At 43.5% G+C, this 26,309-nt stretch overlaps 3 protein-coding genes across 3 annotated transcripts; 2 read left to right on the plus strand and 1 right to left on the minus strand.

The window, feature by feature from the left end:
- Positions 1–2,272: 2,272 nt before the first annotated feature.
- Positions 2,273–5,277, plus strand: drc9 (dynein regulatory complex subunit 9; the record flags this gene model as incomplete). Its single annotated transcript, XM_080500558.1, has 9 exons — positions 2,273–2,401; positions 2,521–2,555; positions 2,630–2,755; positions 2,856–2,934; positions 3,486–3,626; positions 3,783–3,857; positions 4,734–4,865; positions 4,945–5,034; positions 5,145–5,277. The coding sequence occupies 9 exons, from the start codon at positions 2,273–2,275 to the stop codon at positions 5,244–5,246; spliced, it is 909 nt and encodes a 302-aa protein (XP_080356684.1). The 3' UTR covers positions 5,247–5,277.
- Positions 5,278–6,258: 981 nt separating this feature from the next.
- Positions 6,259–8,126, minus strand: LOC308133735 (uncharacterized protein). The gene is made up of 5 exons (XM_080501233.1): positions 8,021–8,126; positions 7,086–7,215; positions 6,925–6,945; positions 6,508–6,650; positions 6,259–6,384 (listed from the first exon to the last, which is right to left on the minus strand). The coding sequence occupies exons 1-4, from the start codon at positions 8,102–8,104 to the stop codon at positions 6,535–6,537; spliced, it is 351 nt and encodes a 116-aa protein (XP_080357359.1). The 5' UTR covers positions 8,105–8,126; the 3' UTR covers positions 6,259–6,384; positions 6,508–6,534.
- Positions 8,127–11,562: 3,436 nt separating this feature from the next.
- Positions 11,563–25,573, plus strand: rnf144b (ring finger protein 144B). The gene is made up of 8 exons (XM_080500952.1): positions 11,563–11,827; positions 15,040–15,303; positions 16,507–16,611; positions 18,876–18,936; positions 21,476–21,689; positions 23,111–23,255; positions 23,339–23,428; positions 24,514–25,573. Exons 2-8 carry the CDS (start codon positions 15,136–15,138, stop codon positions 24,676–24,678), a joined length of 948 nt encoding a protein of 315 aa, XP_080357078.1. The 5' UTR covers positions 11,563–11,827; positions 15,040–15,135; the 3' UTR covers positions 24,679–25,573.
- Positions 25,574–26,309: the final 736 nt, after the last annotated feature.

Genomic DNA, 26,309 nt, shown 5'->3' on the forward strand with positions numbered 1-26,309 from the left:
CAGAAAAATCACTATTATAAGCAATGGTTTGTGCCAAATAATACCTTCTTTGTCATGTGTGTGCTCCCTAAAGAAAGGTGTTTTCCCCTGAAGTGATACCGTCATGTTACAACACAGTGAGTATGCATTGTTTTTGTTTGAGCCCCTCCTCAGAATTTTTAAGAAACATAGTTTCCTGTTTAAAACCTGTAAAAGTAACTCATCAGTTCATGGAAAGGAGGAGGGATTTGATCTAAAAACTGACACAGCTGAAGCTGCGTCATCAAGATTTATATTCCAAGAAAAGGTTGTCCCAATCCCAATCTGATTCTAGACTAAAGTGCTCCTCTTAACAATATGTGGACAATCGGTGACATACGTCTATAAGCTAACCTTCCCAAATACACTTTGAATACAGTTAAATCCTGATTGGTGCTGACATGACGTGAGCTGTTTCTGACGGAGCCCTTTCCATTTCAAACCAACAGTCGCACAAGCACAAGTTAAACATCTGTCAGGCGAATAAATTGAAACAATTAAAGGAAAAACCCAGAGCTTCTACGTGGCCACACCATTCATAGTTAGGGTGGTTGAGGAAATAACAATTTAGGGCCTTTAAAGCACATTGCTTAATGATTATTTACTCATGTGCACTGCAGTAATAAATTACTTTTTTTTAGAGGTGTCTTTTAATAATTTACATATATTATGTTCATATTTTTGATTTTTTTTTTTAAACACTGTACCTTTAATTTTCTAAATATGTTGTTTATGTTAACTCCTTTACTTTTCATTACATTAAATAATAACTTGACTTGTGTATTGTGAGATATTCAACTCATACTGAAATGCCTCATGTACAGATAATGAATCCGGGTTCACTCTATAGCTAATAAAGAATGGCAACATGCTGTCTGGCTGTCTAACACATAATACAGTTAGTGTTATTATTGCCTTTATGATTTCCATTTACATCTCAGTCTCAGTGGCAGGATCCAATACTTCCCCTTTTTGTTGCTTTTAATTTTCATCACATTCCTCATCCTTTCCCCTGATATACTTCTGCCTTAAAAGCTGCCTTTTATGACCACTCATTAAACAGTCACCTACTGCTACTGTACATACTTTGTTTCTAATGGTTTGTTTGTAGATCAGGTGTGTTGTTGCCTCAATGATGACCGTGCTGTCGATCTCTCAGAGGGTGATTGTGCTTGAGTCAAAGTGAAGGAAAGGAGCGGCAAATCCACAGAGAAAACAACACTGTGTGTGACGAAGCATCATGCATGTACTACAGTGTAGCTTGTACCTTCAGTCTGTATTACCTTCAAGCTGTAACTCCCTGCAGAGAGTGCAACAAAATGACGACTACAACAATAAATTGTAATGCAATTCTGGACGACTGCCTCGAGTGTCACCGAAGTCCTTCCGTTCTGATAAGAAATCTTTTTCAACTGTGACTTCTCGCGCCGGTAATTTGACATCAGCCTGCAATATTAGGTTACACGATGAAAGTCTTTTGTTCCCATTCTTTTGTGTTACTTGAACGCACCGTTCGCGGAAGTTGGCATGTGATTGGCTGAGAGTGGAGAAGGGGGACGGGTCAGGTGTGCATGTGAAAACAGAGCCCCTGTGTGTGTGCCTGTGTGTGCGAGTCTGGCTGGAGGTCAATGGTGCTGCTGTATGAAGGTATTATTGGTGAAAAAAAGTTTAGACAAAGTTTGTGGTTGTTTCCATGCAATTCGGGTGAGTAGAATTTTGCGAAAACGAAACCTCAGATACCCCAACTGCTGCGGCATTACTCTGTTGCCATGGTGACATGCAAACAGTCACTGTGTTGCTCGGTAGCGAAGTTGCGCTCATTTATTAGCCTTGTTGTTGCCTATTATTATTAGCAGCAGTTTTAATTGGTGTTTTATTAACTAACAAGAGATCTCATTCCCTGGGATGTCAGTACTATTTTGAAATCCATTTGATTATGCTTTCACTGTGATGCATGGTGTATGGGCCACTGCTAAACAGAGCGGCGGCTGACTTGGCTGTTAAAAGTGTTGAAAGTGACATCTGAACAGGCGCTAAATCGATGCTATTTCAACCACGAATGAACTCATTGATAACTGAATTATCAAAACGTGTTGAATGATGTCCTTTTAGTGTTGGGGAAAGTGTTCACTAAAACAGTCTGCTATCATGGACATGAACCAAGTTTAAAACACCAAGTAGAATAATAATAATAATAATAATAACATACTGTCTGAGTTAAACCCAATGCTCTGCTTTGACTGTTTTCCCCAGGATGACTTTATCACAGATTCAGAGCCTCAGAGTGGCAGCGGTAGTGGAGGACTGCACACTAAAGCTGGATTTGCTGGGACATACCCTGGAGGTGCAGATCAGCAGGCAGAACGGCCCTGCAGCTGCCCAGGTGACCACATCACCTGTTCATGTCCACTGTGCAGAGAATCATCCAATAAACTCTGATCCGACAGTCATGTGTCTTTATTCTGCTCATAACTGGATGGGTGTTTGTTTATCTGTGTGCAGGAGAAAGCCAGGTTGAGCAAGTTGAAAAGTTATTGGTAAGTGCTACCCCAACAAATAAAAGTAAACTTTTAGTTTCATCTTTTCATTTCTCTCTCTCTCTCTCGTCAAGTGAAAGCATATCACTGCAGATGTCCAAGCTGCATTTGGAACTAACGGAGAAGCGCAGTTTCAACTCTTTGCTCCACGTTTTGGAGAAAAAAGAGCAGCAGCAGCAGAAAGATGAACAGAAAAGCAGGTGAAAATGTGCCTTGTTAAAAGTAATGAGAAAGCCTCTGCTCAGAAAAAGCTTGGGGTGTCGATGAGTGAGAAGATAGGATTGGTGTCTTTCAATTCAGGGAGTTATTGGAAGAACTGGAGCAGAGAAGAGAAGCTGTGCGTGAAAAGGAAGCCCAGGAGCAACCAGGAAATGTGAACGTAAGAAACCAGCCGTTTTCAAAAAAATTTTAAACTCCTCACATTTTTTCGACTTGTCCATCTGAAGGATCCAGTTCTTATGGGATATTTTGACTTCAGTAGCATATTTAGACTTCAAGTTCCTTTAAACCCAGAACATTGTTGGAAAGGTCAAATGGCTCTCAAGGTCAAAGGTCAATTTGCGCAACATGGAGTCTGGCAGTACCTGCAGTTACATTTAAACAAACAGAAGACAGTAAAAACAGCAGGGACACAGACATGGATGGGCACTCACAGGCTCACTGACAGAATTAAAAAGTGAATAAATGACTGAAACGAGAATGCCTGTTTGAGAGACCTCTTAAAAATACAATAAAATAAAGCGACGATAAATTTATACTAACCAGGTCTGACTCTGTTAAATATGAATAAGTTCTGCTCAGAGTCGCTGCCTTTCTTTCAGTCAGCTGACTTGTGTTTGTGTTCTCGTGTGCTCGTCGAAACGCCGACTCCTCATCTTTGGCTCTTTCTCACAAAATCCCACAACACTCCTAATTCTCTCTCTCCCTCAGGAGAAGGACGACGCCTCTTCCGGTCAGAAAGTGCAGAGCTTTGAAAGCAAAGAGGATTTGAAAAAGATTGTTGAGCTGCAACTCCTGACAGAGGAGAAAGTTACTGAGAGAGCAGAGAAGTTACTGCAGGATCAGCTGGACGTGAGTTTATTGGCCCTTTCTGTTTGACACCACTCTGGTTTAGTCTCAGATAAACCGACACCAGTAACAAATAATCACTCTCTCTCTCTCTCTCTCTCTCTCTCTCTCTCTCTCTCTCTCTCTCTCTCTCTCTCTCTCTCTCTCTCTCTCTCTCAGCTGCTGGATAAAAAGCTGAAGGAGGAGATGAGAGTTAATGAGGAGTCAGAGAAATTCCTGCAAGATCAGCACGAGGTTGTTCAAACAACTTTTTGATTTTTTTTTTTTTTTTCGGAGGGGGGATATTGATGTATTTGCACCAAAAGATCAGATCATTCGTCCAGCATTCAGAAACGTTTTGAGTTAAAAGAATGTCTGGCCCAAGTTCCACTAGAGGGCACAAGACATCACTTTAACATGAGTATGCTCCTGACATGCCTCAGCAGTGCTGATATTGAGTGTTCAACAAATACCCCAGCCTCTATTCTTAAGGATTACATAAGATGACCACCACGAGACACAAAACTAAAAAGAGCTACGAATTGCCTCATGGAGACCTAAATCTTCTCCACAGAACATAAAACGACTGCAGAGAAAAACAATTGACAAGACATTGAAACACACATTGACTACAAAACAGACTAAATGACCACAGGCAGACACAGAAGAAACACGAAGAGCCCCAATCAGTTTGAAAGAACAAAAACAAAAGGGGAATATAGAGATAAACACAAAATTTGTTCAAAGAACACTAAATTACTTCAAAATACATAAAATCACTAAAAACAGACAAAAGCACACGCAACCATAAGGAAAGTATAAACACAACCACCAAATGGTAAAAAAATCAAAACAAAAGCTCACAGAGACACTATAGTGTTGCAGACACAGAAGGACTGCAGAGAAACACAGGCACAAACAAATGCAACATGATCACACAAACAAAAACACGAGAGGCAATGTCTCTTCAGAACGTGGGAGGGGCTTCTGATGTCACATATCCAGATTAAGATGTGTTGGAAGCAGAAAATCTTTTCATTCTTTTATTGTCACTATTGTTGATCATCCAAGTAAGTCGTGAAGCAAAGCAGCATAATGCTCAGCGTCTAATGTTGCTTCGCTGTCGCCCAGGAGCTGCAGCAGCAGCTGCAGAAGTGGCAGCAGCTCACGAAGCAGCTTCAGCAGGAGAAGAAGGAGCAGTACATCGACGTCTGGGGCAAGAAAGCCTTAAACCTCAACAGGCAGACGGAGATGGAAGGGAAGGTGAGCGGCTCGCACTGCTCGGCTCATGCTGGTCCTCAACGTTGTAGTTTGCCAGGTTGTCACTTGCTGCCCGTTTCAGTTCAGGGCGATGGAGCAGGTGGTGATAGAGGACGAAGAGGAGCAGGAGACCCTGCGCCTACAGCAGGCCGAAGCCAGAGCTGCCACCAAGGTAAAAAAAAACATCCAATCAGAAGACGGGCTGAGACTGGCCAATAAGTTACACTCTTATCAGATCTGCTCTTATTGGCTCATTCTTATCCGCGGCATGTGCCTGTGCAGTTGCAGGCCTGGTGGAGAGGCTGCATGGTCCGCCGAGGCCTCGGCAGTTTTAAAACAACAGACAAGAAAGGAAAGAAGAAGGAAGGAAAAAAGAAGAAATGAATTTCCCGACACAAAGGTTGAAGTTACTGTAAACTTTTTATTAGATTAAAAACATTTCTCCTTGGCAGTTCACATTTGAAGAAATGAATTTCACAAGAAAAGTCAACAGTTCAGTGCCTGTTGATTCAACTCCCTTTCGTTGAGATTTTAAATACAGCCTCTCATGAGTACAAAGCTTAAAAACACTCACGTCACAAGATTAAATAACAATAAAGGTGAAAAGGCAAACAATTCCAAATATATATTATAACGATACAAAGTAATGCAGTGAAAATGACCACGGGCCATGCACTTTCACTTAAATCTGTTATCAACACATGATAAGAGATTCTAGTCACAGACACACAGCATCTGTTTGTCTCTGCAGTCACACAGTGTGAAATGAGCTGATGAGACAAATTTGGCAATACTCTTCCCAGTCGCTGGAAATAAACCACAGTGTAATGACTCATTGCGTAGGAAAATTCTTAGCTTCTCCACAACTTGGAATAAACCCCCGTGTTTAATGGCGGTGCAGAAGTTGCAAAACAGGAAACAAATTGGTGAGACAATGATTTTAACACGAGGGTTTGGGACTCTGACGACTGTTCTGGTACTCCGCTCTTTCTGCTAGCATGTAGAATACTCTTTTGGAATATTACGATTTTCATGTTATGAGGAGTAAAATATCCAAGGAAAGTAGGAAATAAAGATGAAACAGCAAGCTATTTTTCAACTCTCCATGCTACTGAGGATAAACAACACAATCCCTCTGATCAAAATATACAAAGCAAATAAATACTGATGTTTTATGTTGGTCCCCCCCCCCCCCCCAATAAATCATAAAGTCTTGATGACAAAAGTGAGACCATTACTTCGTCTGCAATGGCAGCAAAAACAAAATAAATGTAGATAAACTCTTGTGCATATTGGTTGTCTTGCTATTCACATAGGTTGCAGTTTCATTCAAACGGCTCGCTTTGTTCGGCGTACATGTAGTTGTTGTCTCCAATCATGACGTAGCTGAGTTGAGAGCTCTGGATACTGACGCTCTGCTGCTCTGCCTCTGATGAAGGAGGGGGAGGAGGAGGAGGAGGACAAGTGGAAGAAGCCTGCTCTGCCCCCTGCTGTCCATGACTGCAGCTGCACGTCCGCTGACCTGCAACACACAAGTCATTTGACATGTTGGTACAACTTCCAAGTTGTTTGTTGCTCTGAAAGTGAACAAGCAGAGTAAAACACGGCATGAAGCAGGAAAAGGAACACCCTACAAGTTGCATACCGTGTACAAAGTGCTCAGGTTGCTGCATCAGAGGCTGCCGGTCTGCCACCGTGGACTGGTAGGTGTTATTCCGATGACGCAGTGCGTTAAGGTGGAGTTGCTGATGTTGACGATCAGAACAGTGGACCGTAGACCCTGAAGGGCTTCTGTTTATGAGAAGGAGAAAGGGGAAACGGGGGGGGGGGGGGGGGGGGGGGAGTATGAAAAGGGGAAGTGGTTCCAGTGTGATGCAATAAGAGAAATGCAGTAAGTCACAGCTGCTGACTAAGTTCCTTCAGTTAATGAAAAGCACAACAAGAAAACAACTCATAGACCAAAACATACACATGGTATATGACAAACAGAAAAAGAGCGATAAACAAAGACATTTTAATATGCTTTTCTGTAAAAAAAAAAAAATACAACATAGGGAACTACCTTCTTCCAGCTGAGGTCGAGCTGTGAAAGCAGAGAGGGAGAGAGAGGACCCGTTCACTAACACAAATGAAAATATCAGCGCCAAGCGACAGGGAGACTCCCTTATCGTGCTCTATAGAAAAATATGTTTGTAAAATCTAGCTCATAAAACGAGATATTACCTGAACAGCATCCGACCTTGTCACACATCGGGGAGCCTAAAGGGAGGCACATGTACCTCAAGACTGTGATGCAGTTCTTCCGCATCATCTGGATGACTCTCTGCATGCTGGAGGCTTTCAGACTCAACACCTGTAGCATGGGAGTACATATTTAGTATAATTACACTGTCTTCTTCAGTGCATGGATGAAATAGTAGGTCATTATGGTGTGTCTCTTTGGATGTGACCATGCTGCTACACAGGTAAGTGCTTCATTGAGTGCAGAATAAGTTATACAACATTTTACATGATATGTGTAATATATAATATGGGTGCTGCTCCCTTTCTTAATAATGCACAAGGGAGCGGTACCTGTAATTAAATTATGTTACACATATAATGACAAATGAAGTCATATTATATTTTTACAGGAAGGTTGGATGAATTGCATTCAAACAATATAGTGAATAATGTCACCTCAAACAAATGTCATTAGTGTATTAAAAAATGTAGGCGAATCAAGGCTGTCACACCCGAAGAGCTGAAAGAAAATCACGTGATTCACTATAAATTACGTCACACTACGTTCATTGTGAGTGCATTGTGTGTCTTTCTTTTCACAAATCACCACACGCACAAGTTTATTCAATCGGAAAATGTTGGGGGGGGGGGGGGGGCTTTATGGAAGGAAAAAAGTACAGACGGAAAACTTTGTTTTTTCATTATTGTTTTTTTGGGTCATGTGCGCTCTCTTCTCTGCGTCCTGCTTTACTAAACAATACACGGAAACAGATTGGTCTCGGTGAATATGTCGTTTTAAAGCAAAGCCACAAAGAAAGAACACATTGAAAAGAAAGTAGAGGTTAAGAAAAAAGTGGGTTTTTCACAGTAAGTTTTCTACTGTACTTAATATTTAGGAAGACGTTCACATTTGCAGTCATTTGTAAAACACTCACCTGGTTGAGGGGCGCTTTTTCTCTCGTCTCCACCAAGCTGCTGTCCATTACGGGTTCCAGAGACACAGCTGTAGAGCTGTCCATCTTCCGTCGGGGTTTGATCGTATATTCTTGGAATGTCGAGAGATATACCGGCTTTTTTACAGAAAAGCCCCGGTGACCGCCGCACATGCGCACTTGCCCACGGAGTTTCCCGCAAGTCTTCAGTTCGTTTACACTGGCTTGTTTTTCCTCCAGTCAAAACTGCACACATATTGTTGATGTTTTTGCGTCACATGCCGTCTTTGTATGTTGCAGCATGCATGCATGAAATAAAATGACAAATGGCACCTACATTATGGTTAAATGGCAGATTGTAACATACTTTTGCTATTGAGCTGGGAGATTTCAGTCAAATATAAGCGTTTGTTTCAAAAAATGTCCAAAGTAAATATGAACAGTTTGTGAGACAGCCAGTATTTTCTTTTTCTTTGTTTGATGGATAGTAGTCCATCAAACACAGAGACAGACTAACACAATTCAGGGTCACTAGTTAAGCTGGAGTACCAAGAGAAAGCCCTCACACACACCATCCAAACTCACAGAAAAGCCCTGGCTGGTATTTGAAGCCCCCCAAGGTCTTGTAATTTTAATGTATGTTCAAAGAATGGCTCCTTTGAATCACCTGACATCATGACCCTGAGCTCCAGTGTCTATTTAGCATCTCTCATCACAAGCAAGAAACAGGACCTAAATAGTGTTAAAACCTTTTTGGAACATTTAAGAAAACATTAACTATTAACTAAAATATTAACTATAATGTACATTTTGCTATTTTAACATGGCAGTAGATTCACAAACAGACGTAAACGTGATATCTTGGTGTTGATCTGCATATCACATAACAATAGAAACTCACAATGTAGCATCAGGATTTTCACATTCAGATTTTCATATACAATCCAGCTATAAAAACATTTCTGTTTCTGTGTTGTCATTGGTAATGTAAACAATAACAGTAGCCACACTAAGGTACTAATTTACAACCAATACTTTAATGAGTAAACAAGGAACCTTTTCTTCATTTCCTTTGAAAACCTGTTGCCGTTTCATGCGCTGCCAGGCAGCAGTGTGAAAACACCTGCAAAGTAAACATATCCAGGCCAAGCAAACAACTGAGCTGGTTTTGGAATAAACATTTCATCCACTGTGCAGGTGCACCTACAAATGTTACCAAGTGAGAATATTGATCAAACTATAAGATTCAATTCTGTAGTCAGATCTCACATGTTACCACCTGAACATGTAGAGTCAAACTGAAAATGGGGGGGGATTTTAACACAGGTTCCTTTGTGGTGAAGCTGACCACCATACTTTTACTTAACACTTGGCAGCAGTCTCTCAATACTTCAAGATGTGGCCTGTTGCAATGCTCTGCAAGATAAAGTCATTTTAAAAAGCAGTATTTGACTCTCTACCGCACATTGAAATCAAAAATGATTTACAAACAAAACAATGTAAAGAGAAACATGATTTAAGGAAATCTAAAGGAAAGAAAGAAATGATATCCAAAAGTATTTTAGCATAGGTTCATCAGATATTGAGATGTCCACATTTAGATGACTCTGTAGTATGATTAAATAAACCCAGACCAATCCTATTAGTGCACTTGTACAAGCTAGTAGTGTGCAGGTTGTTATGTATATGTTACCTCATATATTGTCAACAACAGGGGGAAGTACCTCTGTAGTGTGATATTCTATGATGTGGTGGTTTCCCCCCCTACTAAGTACCGAAAATTGGACTGTTTACTCGAATTGACGGTAATCTAAATGGTCACCTGGTAAAATAAAAATATACTGATAAATCTTAAAGAACAATATAATCCAGATATTACTTGGCATAATCATTTTTTTTTTTTTTTTTTTTATTTTTGACTTATACAAGTGCATTGGTGCATTTTAACACAAAGGCATCTGTAATTAATCTTTTAACACCTCAACGATATTTAGTTTTGAACTTTTACAACATTTAGATGTACCTTTTTTTTAATTGTAAATATCATTCATAACTGACGATTACCAATAACAGTAGAAATGTAAAAACCTGAATACGTTGAAGTGCTACTCTTGCTTTTTTTTGACGTGAGTCACGATCAATATAAGATATATCACGTGACGCGGCATTTGCCACAATTAAAACTCTACATTTGGTGTTTCAGGAATAACATGTGCCTCTCTGATGATGAAACCAGTTTTCTCAGTACTTCCCACATGCATGATTACACTGCGATCTGAGGAATTGACTGGCCATGTCACATTTTGAATTCCTCTATTCCAGTACCACTTTTGTAATACGGCAGTTCATAATATGCTCACACACATCAGAAAACACCACTTCCAGGAACAGGTTTCACTGTCCGCAAAACTTGCAGTGAGCGAATCCAAGCTGATGTTACCTCAGAGAAACACCCAGGTCAGAATCAAACATGTTTATTTTTTTTCGCTAACCACAGCAATGCAATGCTGCTTTTGGTGCAGCGGGCTGGCTTGACCGCAGTAGATATCTGATTGATGAATTGATAGACTCATACATGAATTGATGTGAAATATATTGTAACTCCCACTTTCTTGTAACATTGTTAACCAATAATTTCACATCTAGACCATGTAGAAGCTTTGTTGAAATGCACAAACTATAATATTCACATTCCAGGTTGTTTTCAGGAGGGTCTGAGAAGGAGCTTTGGTGATTAAAGTTCTGAATGTACCAGATGTCACAGATTCAGTGTCATCAACAGGTTTTCGCTCTCTCGCTCTTTTAGAAAAGTTGTGGAGCCCCCCCCCCCCCTCTCTCTCTCTCCCTCACTCTGTGCACAGGATACCTTTGTAAAGTGTGAAAATAGCAAAGATAATATAAAATATTTTTTTATCAAATGTAACTGCTGCTGAACATTTAGGTTGTATAAATGTCGCTGTGTTAGTAAGATTAGCAGACTTAGGCAACACTGAGACCTTTTGAAGTTGCATGAGCGTCAAAGCCACGCTATGAGGATTGATTTATGTAAATGCAGCAAATTAAAAAAAAATCCTACTTTCTCATCCCCTTGGAGTTAATTACTTTACTGTTTAAGCCATTGTAGTAATAGAGACATGAGCTGCCATGGTGCAGCACCAGGGGTCAAGGGTCCACTTCTCCAACCTCCAGACCATTAGTGGACATGCTGTTTTTCACTTATACAAGGAGACATTGTTAAATATGCAATAATGCTGGAATTACAATGCTTGAATTGCTTCGTGAAAAGAAATGTTCCCCTGCACAAATGTGACTTTGACCGTCCCTGTTCCTCTTTGTGGTCTTTTTGAGACTCTGTTCCTGTTCTATTTTTGGTCGACGTGTATTTCTTCAGCGCTGTTAATTCTGCCGAGTTCACATTAAACTCATCGGCTTGTTGTTGTGCGGTTACGTGCGGCTCGGGGCGTGACGGAAGATATATTTTTTTTCCTTGCTGCACCTGAACGCAGCACCAGTTCAGCGGAGCCACTAGCAGGATCCGCGCGAGGAGAGCCGCGTGCGCACAAACAAACACAGACACAGACGCGCGCACACGAGCGTCAGACGGGAGCGAGCAGGACGTTTAAACACGCTGCTGGTAGTGGTGGTCTGTGTGTGCGTGTGTGTGTGGGTGTGTGTAGGCGGTGCTGACAGCGGGTTGTTACGGCAGCAGACTGTGTCAACACATGTGTCACAGCAGCGCGAGCACTGCGGCTGCGGACCTGCGCCCCGGCTGCACCGACACCGACACCCACTGGGCCGCCGCGGGGAAAGGTAGGTCCGCACACCGCCTACATTCACCGTATTGCCCCGTATCACTCCACCTCTCAGCGGCTAGTGGACAGAAAACAACGTGTTTATTCTGTAAGTTGTACCTTGAGAGGGGCTGCAGATGTTGTCACATTTCGTACCGCAACAGATCAGATTTGTCTCGCCAGCGTACCTCATATTGCTGCTTTTCACCTTTTTTTTTGTCGTGCGCGTGTGACGCACAGGTTATTGGGGCGGAAATCCAGCTCGGTGGTTGCAGTTGTGGACCTGATGCCATATAAATTCTGCTCTCCAAGCAACGCACTCCCAGCTGCCTGCCTCCACAACACAGTGGCGGTCTGTGTAGAAAGCAGACCAGGGAGATCTGCCTCTTTTTTTTCTTTCCTTCTCTGGCCAACAGTGATGCTTTGATTGCCTCCTTTCTATAACCCCTTAAACCCGGACCCCTCGTGTCCTGAATGCCATCTGGACCTCGATCCATCAGGGCTGCTGATCACGAAGTTGCCAGCCCCACACCTCAAAAGAAAAGTGTTGCTACCAGCACAAGGGCGTTTTGTCCAACAGAAAGCTCCAAACGGCAGAGGATCAAGCTTGAAAGAGGGGAATTCAGGAGCAGGCTTCTGCAACTGGGAGGGTTTTCTGGTGGCCGGCACTCAGAGTGATGTCCTCAGGATGAAGAACCACAGCTATTATATCAAAACTTAATCCTGTAGGCGAACATGAAGATTAAACGTCACAATGGCAGAGCTGTGAAATTGAAATCCTGCATTTCACAGACACCGTGCCAAAGAGGGATCTAATATGTTATTACAATGTAACACCACCTCTGCTAATCTGATCTGACGATAAATGGTTTATCCCTGTAATCTGAAGCTCCTCCAAACTCTGAGGATGCTGAGGGACAATGGCATCACTCGGGTATTAATTACATATTGGAGCTTTCGCGGGGCAGAGCTCGCAGACAAGAGAGCTGTTATTTTCCCATGAAAGACCGCAGGGTTGGTTTTTGCTCGGGCAGGACTGGGCAGGCTGACGACTGCAGCCGGCTCAGCCCGTCTGTCATGAAGTAGTGCAGGAGGACGGCCTATGACTTTGCAGAAAGAGCAGCGTCGGCTGCTCCACCGGCTCCACCGTCGATGGTCTGAACGCACGCCACCGCTGATCGATGGCACATATTAAAAGAGACCCCGGCGGAAAAATGTAGGCCACCGGTGGCGGTGTCGGCGGCTGTATCGACTGAGCTGCCCCAAAGTTTCCTGTCCAGTGGCAGCGGCTGAAATGGTGAACGTTGGCAGGGGATGATGTGTGATTTCAACAGGCTGCAGAGTGTGGGTTTAACACCACAGTTTCCTGTGTGACCCTGATCTCTGTCCAGCCACTGTTATCCCCTGGATTAATCAACAAATCCCACATTCTGGCATCATTTTTCATACTTTTGGGTCTGGATATAATCAAATGCCTGATTTTGGTTTCCTTTCCCTCTAGATAAGAGTTCCCTTATCCATGTGACTGTGCCTCTCTGTCCTAAAATATGTGCATTAGTGCACAATGTCTGAGTAGAAACTATCAAAGCCACTTACTGTGTTTGTGGCGGATAATTTAATGGAAGAGATTCGGGTTGAATACACCTATTTAGGAACGTTTAAGCCACATTGCCCAAGTGCCTTTGAGAAGAATACTGACAGTGTGTTGGTTGGTCAATGAGTTCAGACTGAAATATCCCAACAGCAGCTCCTTGTCACATACTCTTGGTCATCGGAGGATTGATCCACATGGCTTTGGCTGCACTGTGGCTTTCCATTCGCCTGCTGACACACCTCGTTTGGCCTCCTCTTTATATAGAGAATATTATCGTCCCTGACCAATCAGATGTGGCGGCTTGGATCCTTTTTGTTTATAGAGTTGGCATTTGTTGAGACCATCAGGGTGACGACAACATAATATCCCCCTCACTCTGTCATTCTTTTGAGTATTTCCTCCCATACTTACCCCACAGTTGTTGCTGTTGATACTTTGCTAATTGTCCCATTTCACAGGGAAACTGAGGATCTGACCATGACCTTGTCCGCCACATGTTCGCTCTCTGAATGTTATCACGTTAATGGTTACCTGACCTGTTCACGGCACCGTCTTGAGTTCAGTATTTCCTTGTGATCCTCTGATTTATTTTCTTTTGATTGGCAGGAGGTCCACTCAGGCTCGGTTCACTACAAGCAGTTTTCTAAAATTAAACTCGTAAACGTGATGCTTTCTTGCGCTGAGATGCATCACTAATGTGGGAACTGAACACACTGATCTATTTGTGTAGTGACAGATGATTCTACACTCTGCCCACTCATGCGAAACTCTAGAGTGATTAAACATGGGGATCTCTGCAAAAGAACAAACAAACAAACAACAGTTTCGATCTAAATGTTGATGTATTGTGTAGCATAAAGTAATCAGATTAACTCCCAGCCTATCCAGGCTTGGACCACAAGTCACTGTGATTAGCCACGGTAGCGTGTCGTCTGTCGTCAGCGCCAACAAAGACAAAGCAGTAACTTAGTAGGACCACTTAACGTTGAGCACCACCGTGACGGAGGTTCTTGGAACCTGCGAAATAAAATAAAAACCTGCTGAATCACTGCGAACGGCCTCACTACTCCCCGCCTGACATTTAGATCTTACATACCGTGGCTCTAAATAGTCACTTGCTTGTGTTTCCAAGTCTGATTCTACTAATTTAGCTCTTTGTTTTTTCTTTTTTTTCTGTCCTCATCTGCTGAATGTCGCTGCAGCGTACTGTACACACTCACTGGCATTTTGTTTCTCGAGATGACGTGACAATCAATTCTTCCTGACAGCATGAATGACGGTCAATAACTGTGAGGTCGGTAAACAAAACAAAAAAAACACAGACATTGGACTTTGACCTTATTTATGACCCCCCCCATTAGAGGAAACCATGAGGTGATGATGAGGAATCAACAAATACCACATAATTACATTTTGCTTGAGGCACCACGAAGCTTTCAGCGGTGACTAATTCATCTCCCAGGTAACGAGACAGCGGCGGTGAGTTGCCGCAGGGAGATGGGAAATCGTCAGGGCTGCTGTACGGCGGCTATCAGGAGGAATGATGGGAAATGGGTGCAGTGATGAAGTCTGAAGGGAAACCACCACAACACCCCCGCTGGGAATGCCAAACACACCTGTGCCGTCTGTCCTTTCAGGAACATGGATACTTTAGCTCTCCTCCGTCCGCAGCAGAGAGGCTAGGAGCAGCTCCTTCGTCCCACCCTCCCCGTGTGTCGCCTTCCCCGCCCACAATGGCCGCCAGAAGTCCCGCCCTCAGCCAGAGAGAAACGGAGGCGACCCCCGAGGCCGACGGCGACCCCCAGCCGGGCGACGAGGTCTTCTGCAAGCTGTGCCTCAGCGAGCAGCCGCCTGCGGCCACCACGGAGCTGCAGAGCTGCAACTGCGTCTACTGCACAAATGTAAGTGGAGGGAAAAGCGTCTCGTCGATGCAACAGTCGGTATTCAGAGCGGCCGATGCTCCCATCAGGTGGTGGTTTGAGATCCACTCTGAAGCTCTTGTGAGGGTCAAGCGGAGTGGGTTTCAGTGAAACTGATGTGTCAGAGATGAACAAGGGTCATCAGCACTTGCACTTTCAGTCAGTTTCTGAAGTTGGTGAGGAACTGCACGGCCAATGATCCAACATCAGACTTTTTAATTTGGGTAATTTAGGCAACTCTCCAACATTTTGATGACTTGGAATGAGATACTTGTTTTTTTTTATTGCAGCACTGCCTCCTACTGAAACTGAGGCCTCAGAATAGATCCTTGCACAGGCACATCCCTTTCCAGTGAAATCGAGTGGTTTCAACACTGGACTGACTCACACACGCTCTCATTGTATTGTCCTTGGTAGTTTCTCCAGTGTCGCCACGGATTTCTGGCACATTTCCCACCGTATCCTGAGTTTCAGTTTCAGTCCCTTTGTGAGAGCAGCGGAGCTATCTTTAGTGTGGAGCTGTATTGTTTACAGCAGCAGTGCAGAGGTCTGCTCCTCTCCTCTAATGCCCGCCTGGCATATCAGACCCGAGCCGATTCCAGATAGTGGCAGGTGTTAACTTCTCTGCGAGCACGCCGGGTTGTTAGCGTTTCACTCACAAGGTCACGGCGATATAAAAACCGCACACATTTACAAGGAAACGGATGTCGTACACTCGCCTTATCTTGAGTGTATACATGTGTGACATTGTGGTTCTGTCTGTGTCATTCCAGCTCGGCTTGTTTTGTTTGACTGCTGCTACGTGCTGCACGTTGAGCACATGTGCACCTCCCAAGCCTCTCTCATTGATTTGTTTTTCTCCTTCTACAGAGGAGCTGTGTTTTCTTTTTTAATGATTTTACTCTAAACCTTTGTTTGCACAAGGTTTACACAGTTCCGACTCCCTCTCCAGATTTCGTTTTTGAGGCAACATATGACTTTTCCAGCGCGACGGCTAATAAAGGAACTTGTGTTTATGTGACATTGGCACTTCCCTGTTTTCACAATGGCTTGTTTTCCTCCTCTCTCTTTGCATTTTACAGTTGTCATGGGCATGTTGTCATGTTTTGATGTTTGACGGATTAGTTTTCCAGTCTTTGTGAAGGCATGACGGTCACGATGCATTGTTCTACCCTCTTCCCTCAGTGTTTGCAGCAGTATGTCCAGCTCGCCGTTATGGAGGGTGGAGGGGCTCCCATCACCTGTCCGGATATGGCGTGCCAAACGCCTGGAGTGCTGCTGGACTCTGAGGTATGTCCTGGTTAAACCATGTGCTTTGTCGGTCACAAGGAAATAAAAGAAGATTTAAGATTCAATAAGTTTAATGCATTGAGGGAAAACTGAGTTTTATATCATGCAATGACATTTTTATTTGCCAAACTCCCCCATTTAATTAAATATAAGCTAAACATACACATGTTCCATTTATACAGTACATGCACATACATATGAAGTAATAATAAATACATAATATTGAACATAATGCCTTCCAGTGCAGAAAGTGAAAGGAAATGCAGAATTAATGCATTAGCAGATGTGTAACACCAAGTGAAAGGAGTCTTCGGGAGTTTCTACCCTTTGGAAACAAGCCTATATTCTGCTTCTGCTCAGAAAGTCATATCTTTGTCATTTTGTTTATACAGTATATGTGTGTGGTATAAATTGACAAAGATATCTTGAATGGCCCTAAATACATTTTGGTATTTGTCATTGCAGAAATGCAGAAATGGTTTCAGTATTCTAATATCTGAGGGTCTCCTTTGTAATTTGATCTGCAACACCACTATGTATTAGATGAGTATTGTGATATTTTAGGCTGTTTTGGCCTCCAATAGGATCACTTTGTTCAGACCGTGGGTACAAACCACAGCTGAAAGTTCTGAATCTGTATCCATGTGAAAACCTTTTTATTCTTCTCCAAATTCTGTTTTTAAGGTTTAATTGGATCTGTTTCATTCTTTTAATGGATCATTGCATTAAAATGACACGGGTTCAACATGTCCTGCAAGGCACTATTATTTTTTTGTCCCAGTTGCGTAGTCAGAGGTAGTAACCAGAGGAGATGAGAACTGACTGACCGTTAAGCTTGAACAACTTGTTACTGACTAACATACTTGGACTCATTTGGCTGTGGCAGATTCCTTCCTGTTAAAAAGTCTCATGGCTTTAAAATGTAAATAAAGTATCTACACATTCTGGGCCATTCTGTATATGTTTAACCACTTCCTTACCTCAACTTGCTTCGCTTCTGTCCTAGACTGTTTTTAATGGAACTGGTGGTGAGACCCAGCCATGTAGGTTTCTGGCTGATATGCAGGGCTTTCAGAGTAAAAAGAAAGAAAAAAAGAAAGAAAACAAAACGAATACAGGTCAAACATTTCCGTGTTTGTTGTTGAACATTCTTCAAGTTCCTTAGTCACAGTGTTTGTTTTCATCCCGAGTCTGGTAACTGCACTTCAGCTGAAACATGAAGCAAGATATTCACCCCAATGTTTTCGGAACTGTGCGGCCCATCAGAGTTGTGTAAACGGTGCGCATCCAGCCTTCAGTCAGGAGGAATTTCTTGTTGAAGAGTAAAATGAGGTCAAGTGGGAGAGAAATGTGCCCCATGGTATAGAAGGCGAAACTGCTGTCTCACAAACTTTTCAATTCTTCCTCTTTCATCATTTTCTTGTGTGAATGCAACTCCATTAAGAGGCCTATTGGGGGGGAAAAAGTGACACTTTAAAGAGCACATGAAGTGAATAATATGTTTTCCAAGTTTTGATCTTGTATGTTCGGGCAACGCGTTCATTTCATCATGATTTAGAATTGTCAAGAAATTAGAATCGGAATATTTTCATGTAAATGCTTAAAATTAACATTTTGTTGTAGCATCAATTTGCTCAAACCCAGCCTGCAGGATGTTTTAAGATTTTAACACGTGCTTTTCTTGAGAAATATGAAGTTGTTCATCTTAAGTTTTTGTTGAACAATGGTTCATTAAATGTGACCATTTTCTAAATGCACTCCTACTTCTTTGCAAGAAAAATGTAAAAGGAAAAATTAGGGATTATCCTTATTTGAAGGTGTTTTGTGATCTTTTTGCTTCTGCGGCCTGATTGAAATCCAACTAGGTCATTTGTGGCCCGGGAACAGAGTCTGACAGCCTCGTCCTCTCATCTGAATCACAATGGGTGTGATTGTGTCGCTCCTGTACACTCTTCCAACCTTCGGGGGAAACATGGCAGATGTCTTAACAAAAAATTCTTTGAAGCCATTTATCATGAAAGATTTTCTTACGGTTCCTCACTGGTTCTCTGTACTGCCTCGTGACATCGAAATAAAGCATTAACTTACAGTTACTAAGTGGCCAGGTAACATCAGTAACTCGGCAACAGCAATCGTTTTAATCTTTGACCTCCAGGTATTTTGACTCCTCTCCACACATTCCCTTTGTCACAAGCCTTCTGAAATTGGATCTCAAGAGCAACTGTGATCAGTGGATGATCAAACGTTTCCCTCTGTCGCTGCAGATTGCTCGCTTGGCTGCAGCAGATCAGGTGGAGCTGTACCAGCGCCTCAAGTTTGAGCGAGGTGAGTGCCGCATTAGCATGCTGATGGCCGGCGGGAGCCGGCGGGAACCGGCGGGCTATTCCAGGTCACACAAGCAGCCCCAGTGAATGCAGAGCTTCACATGCCGGGGATTTGGTGGGGCCTGCTGCCCTTTTGACTTCTCTGGTTTTACAACACGGGTTACTACACTTTTTTTTTTTACTAAAGTTTAGCAGCTGCACATAAAAACACTCCAAGGGGTTATATATATATATATATATCTATATTTATATATTTAGATAATTGATTTTCCTCATACGGGAATCTGAGGCCTGCGTGTTTCAGATCGCACTGTAAGCCATGGAAATGTTTACGCCTGTGTCCTGTGAGCACTATGGAAATTATTCTCTGTTGACATTTCCAAATTACAAACTGAGGTTAGTATGCTCTGCAGCTATGTAGGTCTTTTCCAGTATCACAGTAACAATTTGGCATGAAGCCAATAACGGTTATTGTTTACTCGCACCATAAATCATAAGACTTGTATTATTGGAGGTACAAAGAAAGTGCAAAGTCCGTGCTGTTTAGCGACAGAGTTTTCACCCCGCTGTGATTCACAGTGAAAAAAATGGGCTCGGCTAAGACGGCTCAGGGTGGCTGTTTTCTGTTTTGGTTGTGACTGTATTTCTTTCTTTTTAATATTTTCTATTCATTTCTTATGATTTGTACGAGTTACCTCCAGGGATTGAATTGAAAGGGATAATAGTACATAATCGATGTTTCAACTTCAGCTGGACTTAGTTGTCTGTTTGACGCGATGTTTGAAAACACCATGGGATCTCAATAAGATGATAACGACAACGATATCATCGTTACTCCCAAATGTAAACTTATTTTTCAGCCAGCAGGGGGAAAAAAAGTGCCAACACAACAAGGCCATTGACGCTTGGATTGCGTTTGAAAGGCATGACGGCAGTCGGACTGAAAGACTTGTGCATGTTGGCAGTTTACCTGCAGTCTGAGGGGAGAAACCTAAACTCCACAGAAAGTGGCTGGCAGCGATCAGCACAGGGTTTATTCAAGGACCTCACGTCGTAAAGCTCATTTAGGCTCATTGAGGCCACGTCTGCAGTCTTGCTGCAGAGTGTGAGATCCTTTGTCGTTGGCTTTTGACCGTAACAATTGGAAGAATTTCCTTCATTTTTTTTTTTGTTGAAAGCGGTGTTGGACAGCACCGTCTTAACATGCACATCCTCAATCTTCCACAGTGGAAATGATATCTGCCGATGAGGAAGATGAAAGTATTAGATTCCAGACAAATCCACTGCATCTCACCCTCTCACCTGCCCCTGTTACACCAGCCATCTCAATGGTCTTCTTCACTACATCCATCAATATTCTCTAAAGTTTTCCTCTTACCAATTTGTCCGTTATATCCACATCATCTCTCCCGCCACACATCGGAACAATGTCCACCTGATCCTCTTGGCATCTTCTGAACTCTGCCAAAATGTGTAAGGGCATAAAGCTGGTGTGCTTCCGTCAGAAAACTGACAGTCCCTCTGGCATATGACCCACAGTGCAAACGGAACATGTCATACACAGTGTCATCCGACAAAAGACCACAAGAAATCACTCATTGAGGCTTAATGAACTTTCTCTGTCCTCCACCTGCACAACAACACGTCTATTGTAGAGATCAAGCGGTCAGGCTGGTTCCATTCATTCGCCAACCATCTGTGATCCTGCTCAGGACTGAAATTACATTTACCAGACATTACAAGATTTTCTTCTTCAAAACAGCAGGCTGAAAAGTAGATTGTCTTGCTGATATAGATCAGCTAAAGAGAGCATGGGAGGCTGTGGCTTTGTTCAGTGAGCCCTCACCAGTTTCCCCAGGAGTCCTCTCTTTGTGTCTTTTAGAAAAGCTGTGGGGCTCCCCTCTCTATCTCTCTCTCTCTCTCGCTCTCTCTCTCTAAGCAGGTTTCTGACTCACCAAAACATCGCAGAGATGCCAAACAATGTCTGACACACTCAACCTCACAAGCAAAGACAGGAGTCTTCTCAAATAAAAGCAGTGGACTGTTTCCTTAGGTTTTCCTAGATTCTAGAGACTGTTGTAAATTCGCTCACTTTCCAATGAAGTCGAGCCAAGTCTCCTCCGTAAGTCACAATGTCTTGCTGTGAGAACCTTTTTAAAAGGAAGCAACTGAACAGGCACCGTGGCTTTTGATATTCAACCTTAATATTAGAAATTTGACAGTATACTCCCATCACAGGGCGAACCCAGAGAGTCAACTACACTCACATTCACACCCAGGGGCCATCGAGACTCCATTACACCTTAAATGCATGTTTCTGGAAAACCCACTCAAGCAAAGAGAGAGCATGTGAACGCCACACAAGAAGGCCCAGCCTTCACCCAAACTGTGGATATTTTCACTGTGCTGACCACTGCACCGCTGTTCGACAAAGAAAAAGTTTAAGACGTCCATCACAACTTTCCTGGCATTAAATTCTGACTTCAACTGGATCATTTGCACCAACCAAAGTAGAATAAAATTCTTGTCGTTCTCTGCAGGCGTCCAGCTGGACCCCAGTAAAGCGTGGTGTCCGGTGCTTGAATGTCAGGCCATGTGCGACGTGCAGCGCAGCGCGGACGGCCGACCCGCCGCTGTGCCCTGCCCCACCTGCCACACCGTCTTCTGCTCCGGCTGCAGGGGGCCCTGGCAGGACGGCCACACCTGCCCCGAACGCCAGCCCCTTATTGTCCCCTCGCCGGCTCATGAAAGCAGGTCAGTTGGCCGGCCGCCAGGTCGGCTGCCCGCCGCCCGCGCCCACGGGGCCGCACTCGGAAAAACGATCTTGTGCTAAAAACAGGATGAGCATGTTCGCTCAGGATGCCAAGGGGCCTATATAGATACCCTCTTTATCGCTGTAAACAAACTGGTGGGCCAACCGTGCTGACACACATCTGCATTCAAGAGATAAAAGCAGATAGTCATCCGTTCTCGGAGATATTGTTCAATACTGAATCGGTGATACGAGGGAAACCACTCGTCTTCAATGCTTTCTGCTCTCCGACAGTTATTGGGGTAGTTTATTTACAACACACAGACCATTTAAGTGATGTGCAGCTCTTTGTCCTGCAGCAGAAGCTCTGCGCTGAATAAAAACATTATTCCAGGATTAATAGCTTGGTATTGCTCGGCAGTGCCCTGTGTGTAGTCCCTGTTGTACAGCTCCATTACTGCACTGCTCCGAACCGTGGCTCTGCCAGACTGACTGATGTCACAGGGGAGCCACTGACTTATATTGGAATTCATTGTCTCTGTGCCAAAGGGGGGAGGAGGAGGAGGAGGAGGAGGAAGGTGGGCTGCCAGCCAGTTGCTTCACTGTACGGCAGGACGCTGTCCACTGCGGTGGAGCGGCAGGAAGGAGGACGAAGGCAAATCAGTGTTGAGACCCTGGAGCATAATGTTAGAACCTGCTCAAAAACAAACTATATAGGTCCTCACTTTCAGGGTATTTATTCATGCAAATCTCAGCTACACTTTCCATCTCATGATTACTAAATCGTGCTGACACACAAGCTGTTCATATTTTCTAGTTACTTTACAAGAAGAATTTTTGTTGATTTCATAAAATTTTTCCCAAAGCAGGATGGTAATTGTTTGCATTATGCATACGAAACTTTGATTGGCTCTGAAACATCTTCAGAGAATACACATTTGTATGTACGAATATAGATGTGAAGCCAAAATTGCCTCAACTCTTTAGCACTTTTATAGTCTTTCCAGCTTATTTCAGAACATTTCTTTGAATATTATAGTTACAGATGTCGCCATCTTTTGCAGAGAACAGAAATATTTAAAGAATGAGTATGGCAAACGCTACCAGGGATGAAAGCAACTGTCTTTTGATAAAAAAAAAAAAAAATACATTGACAAGTTCAAAACTCAAGTTAAGAACTGTTGAGCCTCCGTGGCTTCAGGGTTGCCGACACCAGACCTGGCCATGTATTGTTCCAGGAGAGTACGGCTCACATGCCTTTCCCTAACCGAAATAATTAACCCAGTTCAAAGTGAGCGCTGCCCCTTCACCCAGCTGCTAAATAAAGAGTTCACACGCCGCCTGCAGACTCCGGTGGCCCTCGTGGATTCATATGCCCCTCATTAACGGCGTCGCCGGATGTGCGTCTTCTCCTCACACGCAGGTCCACCTCTGACAGCGAAGCTGACGTGCCCATCAAGCAGTGTCCCCTGTGTGGCATCTACATCGAGAGGAACCAGGGCTGCGCGCAGATGTTGTGTAAAAACTGCAAACACACCTTCTGCTGGTACTGTCTGCAGAACCTGGATGTGAGTCTCCGCCCGCGCGCCGCGAGAAGACGCAACGCTGCAGAGCCCTCTGTATGTCTGAACCTGTGTTTGTCTGACCGCAGACCGACATCTTCCTGAGACATTATGATAGGGGGCCCTGCAGAAATAAGCTGGGACACTCCAGGGCCTCGGTTATGTGGAACAGGACGCAGGTGAGGGTGCATGGCAGAGCGGGCGCTGGGTGTACATTTCAGGTTTGCAATGTTGCTGTAATTTTCTCACTGGATAATCCTGCAGAGCCACCCACCTCAGAGAGTTAGGTTGTTGCACGCGCCTCTTTAATTGAAGTGTATTTGAGCCAGACTGACGGTTAAAATCCTCCTTGTAGTCTGAACTAGCAGGCGGTTTGCGGTTTCTCGTAACCCCCCCCCTCCCCGTTAAACTGAACTGATCTCTGCACTAATCCTCACCCATTAATGACATCATTCATGCAACAAAGTGGTGGCAATTGCCCGCCAGACCCAATTTGTTTTTGCCTTTCTCCCCACTCTAATGCCATCATCACATGATTAGCATCAACTTTGCCCCGAGCCTGCTTGATTGCATCTGGTGCTGTGAAGCGCTTGCTGAGTCGCGGCACAACAACACAGTTCTTCTGTGCAAAATAACTCATGACGCATGTGGTTATTCGCTCACCCAACAGGTCCTCTGAAGTGCTTTTCATACATTCCTGTCGCCACAGTGAGCTGCCTGCAGCTCCTTCAGTCACAGCTGTGCTTTAAGACGTACAGTAGTCTGGATGTGGCATGATGTAATGCGGTGTATGGGCTGGGTGAAAGTACGTCTTCAAATGTGTTTTTCAATACATGCATTGTTCATGATATACAATTATTGACGATTATTGTGAGTCTGAGCTGTCAGCCCCACTAAATTACCCCATTAAGACCAGAGGCATTTAATCTGTTATGACCGTTTGTAATGACTGCAGACTTTTCCCTTCAGTACTTCAACTGATGGATGTATATTTTTTACATGGCTCAGTGGATGCATAATTTAAGACATAATTTAGCAGTAGTTTAGGAAACTTCTGTGGCGCGAAACAGTTTCATGTGCGCACTTGCATCAGTGTTTTCGTTTGGGATTGCGTTCCTTTCCGATGAATGAAGTTCAATTGTATTTTCATTTAACTCAGTAAAGTGATTTGATCAAAGGCTTTAAATTAGTCTGATTTGGATTCATCTGTGTGATGGAGTTCTTTCTGAATTGCAGCCATTGATTGATCCTGGTTTCCTCTCAGGTGGTGGGCATCCTGATGGGGCTGGGTATCATCATGGTGGTGGCGTCCCCCCTCCTCCTGGTGGCCATGCCCTGCATCCTGTGCTGTGTGAGTAAGCCCTGCAGAGGCAAGAAAAAAAAGAAGAGGAAGAAGGACCTGAGCCAGCCGGACCCCTCGGTATCGTAGCCGCCCGCGCTCTCATCTGCCGGCCCAGGATCGCTCCGCTACCCTGCCCAAAGCCAAGGGAGTGCTGCACGGTGGAGAAGATAATAAAACCCAACAGACTGAGTGGCTGGTCCAGATTAACAAGTACAGACTTCAATCTTTAGCCTCCGAGAGACGACATGAAGAAGTCACGGCTGGACGACATGGACTCTGTGCTGAAGGAGTGTAAATATGTGCAGAATGAATGTAAATGACTGGTTTAGCTAGTTTTCAGAGGCACAACAGTTACCGACTTAAAGCGGCTGTGAAGGGTAGTTCTGGACGGGGCTCTATTTCTGTAACAACACAAACAAACAAACAAACAAACGCTCGGTTCAAAGTGCAATGCCACCCTCATGTGCCAAACGTCATGATGCCAAACCAGAGGTGTTAGTTAGGTGCTCAAGTGCCTCGCTCTCCAGTGCCTGGTGCTTGATTCAGTTTGATTTGCCTTCCATTCTTATGCAAGACATTTGATGACAAGCGGACAACCGTCAGGATCACACAGGGTCGTAAATCCCCCCCCCCCTCCCCAACCATGCAAGCCGTTCATGGACAGTAGGAAGAGGCGAGCGGCGGCGTGCACTGTGTAATCTGTCTCGATATGAAACACGATAGGGCTTCAGCGGTGCACAGACGGCTCTTCTTCTGCACGTTTGTTGTTTCCACCTGGCCTACGTCCCAGACCAAAGGCTCTAAAGGATAACCTGTACTTTTTCTAAAAGTGTGTTTGGGTGGCTGTGTGTGTGATGTATTTATGGGTTGTGTGTATGCTGTCATTTCTACATTTTGGTTGATGTTTCGGCATCGGATATTTTGTAAAAGCGCCTCTGTAAATGTTAATAAACATAATGCATTTAAACATGCATCAGCTGGTGCTCGTCTGTCCATGAGTCATTCATTCTGCAGACAAACATGTAAACACACAGATTGTTTTCATGTGAGTCCGAATGGAATTTTTAATGAAGGAATCCGTGATGAGGAGCATTAAGACTCATGGTCAAAGTCACTATTACACCTTTTAACTTTTTTTTTTTTCGATTTAGATTTACTAGAACCCAAAGGATTTCTGTTTAAAGTTGATGGTAAGAAGCATTATTAACATGTAGGGAACATTAGGCATGAGGCCATGGCCTCCCTGACTACTTGAAACAGGCATCATGCTAAAACAAGAAAATGCCGACTGTAAAACACAATGAAGTAAATATGACAACCACAGCTTTGCAGATAGTGTAAGAAAACTGCACTGCCTTTAACTTTAGTGCTGCTCAATGTTTTAAGATGACTTCCTCCTGTGGGTGATCCCTAAGCAAAGAAGAAATAATGAAACAAAGTGATTGCTCATAAACTTCTGCAAAGAGCTCCCAATAACTTATGCAGCTCGTTACTTAACTCGCATCTCAGCAGAAGCAGATGTCTTTTGGCTCAATACTGAACTTCCTGTGTATCATTGAAAGATCTAATCGGAGTAATTCGGAAGTATACTGGCCAAGACTTTTATTTAATCCAACTGGAAACTTTAACTTTGGTGTAGTAAGATGTGTTTTGAAATGCCCCACACATCACTGTGTTCAACATTTAAAACCTATGTTGATTACCTCTCAAACTATACA

The sequence above is a fragment of the Blennius ocellaris genome, assembly GCF_963422515.1.
Source record: "Blennius ocellaris genome assembly, chromosome: 8".
Lineage (NCBI taxonomy): Eukaryota > Metazoa > Chordata > Actinopteri > Blenniiformes > Blenniidae > Blennius > Blennius ocellaris.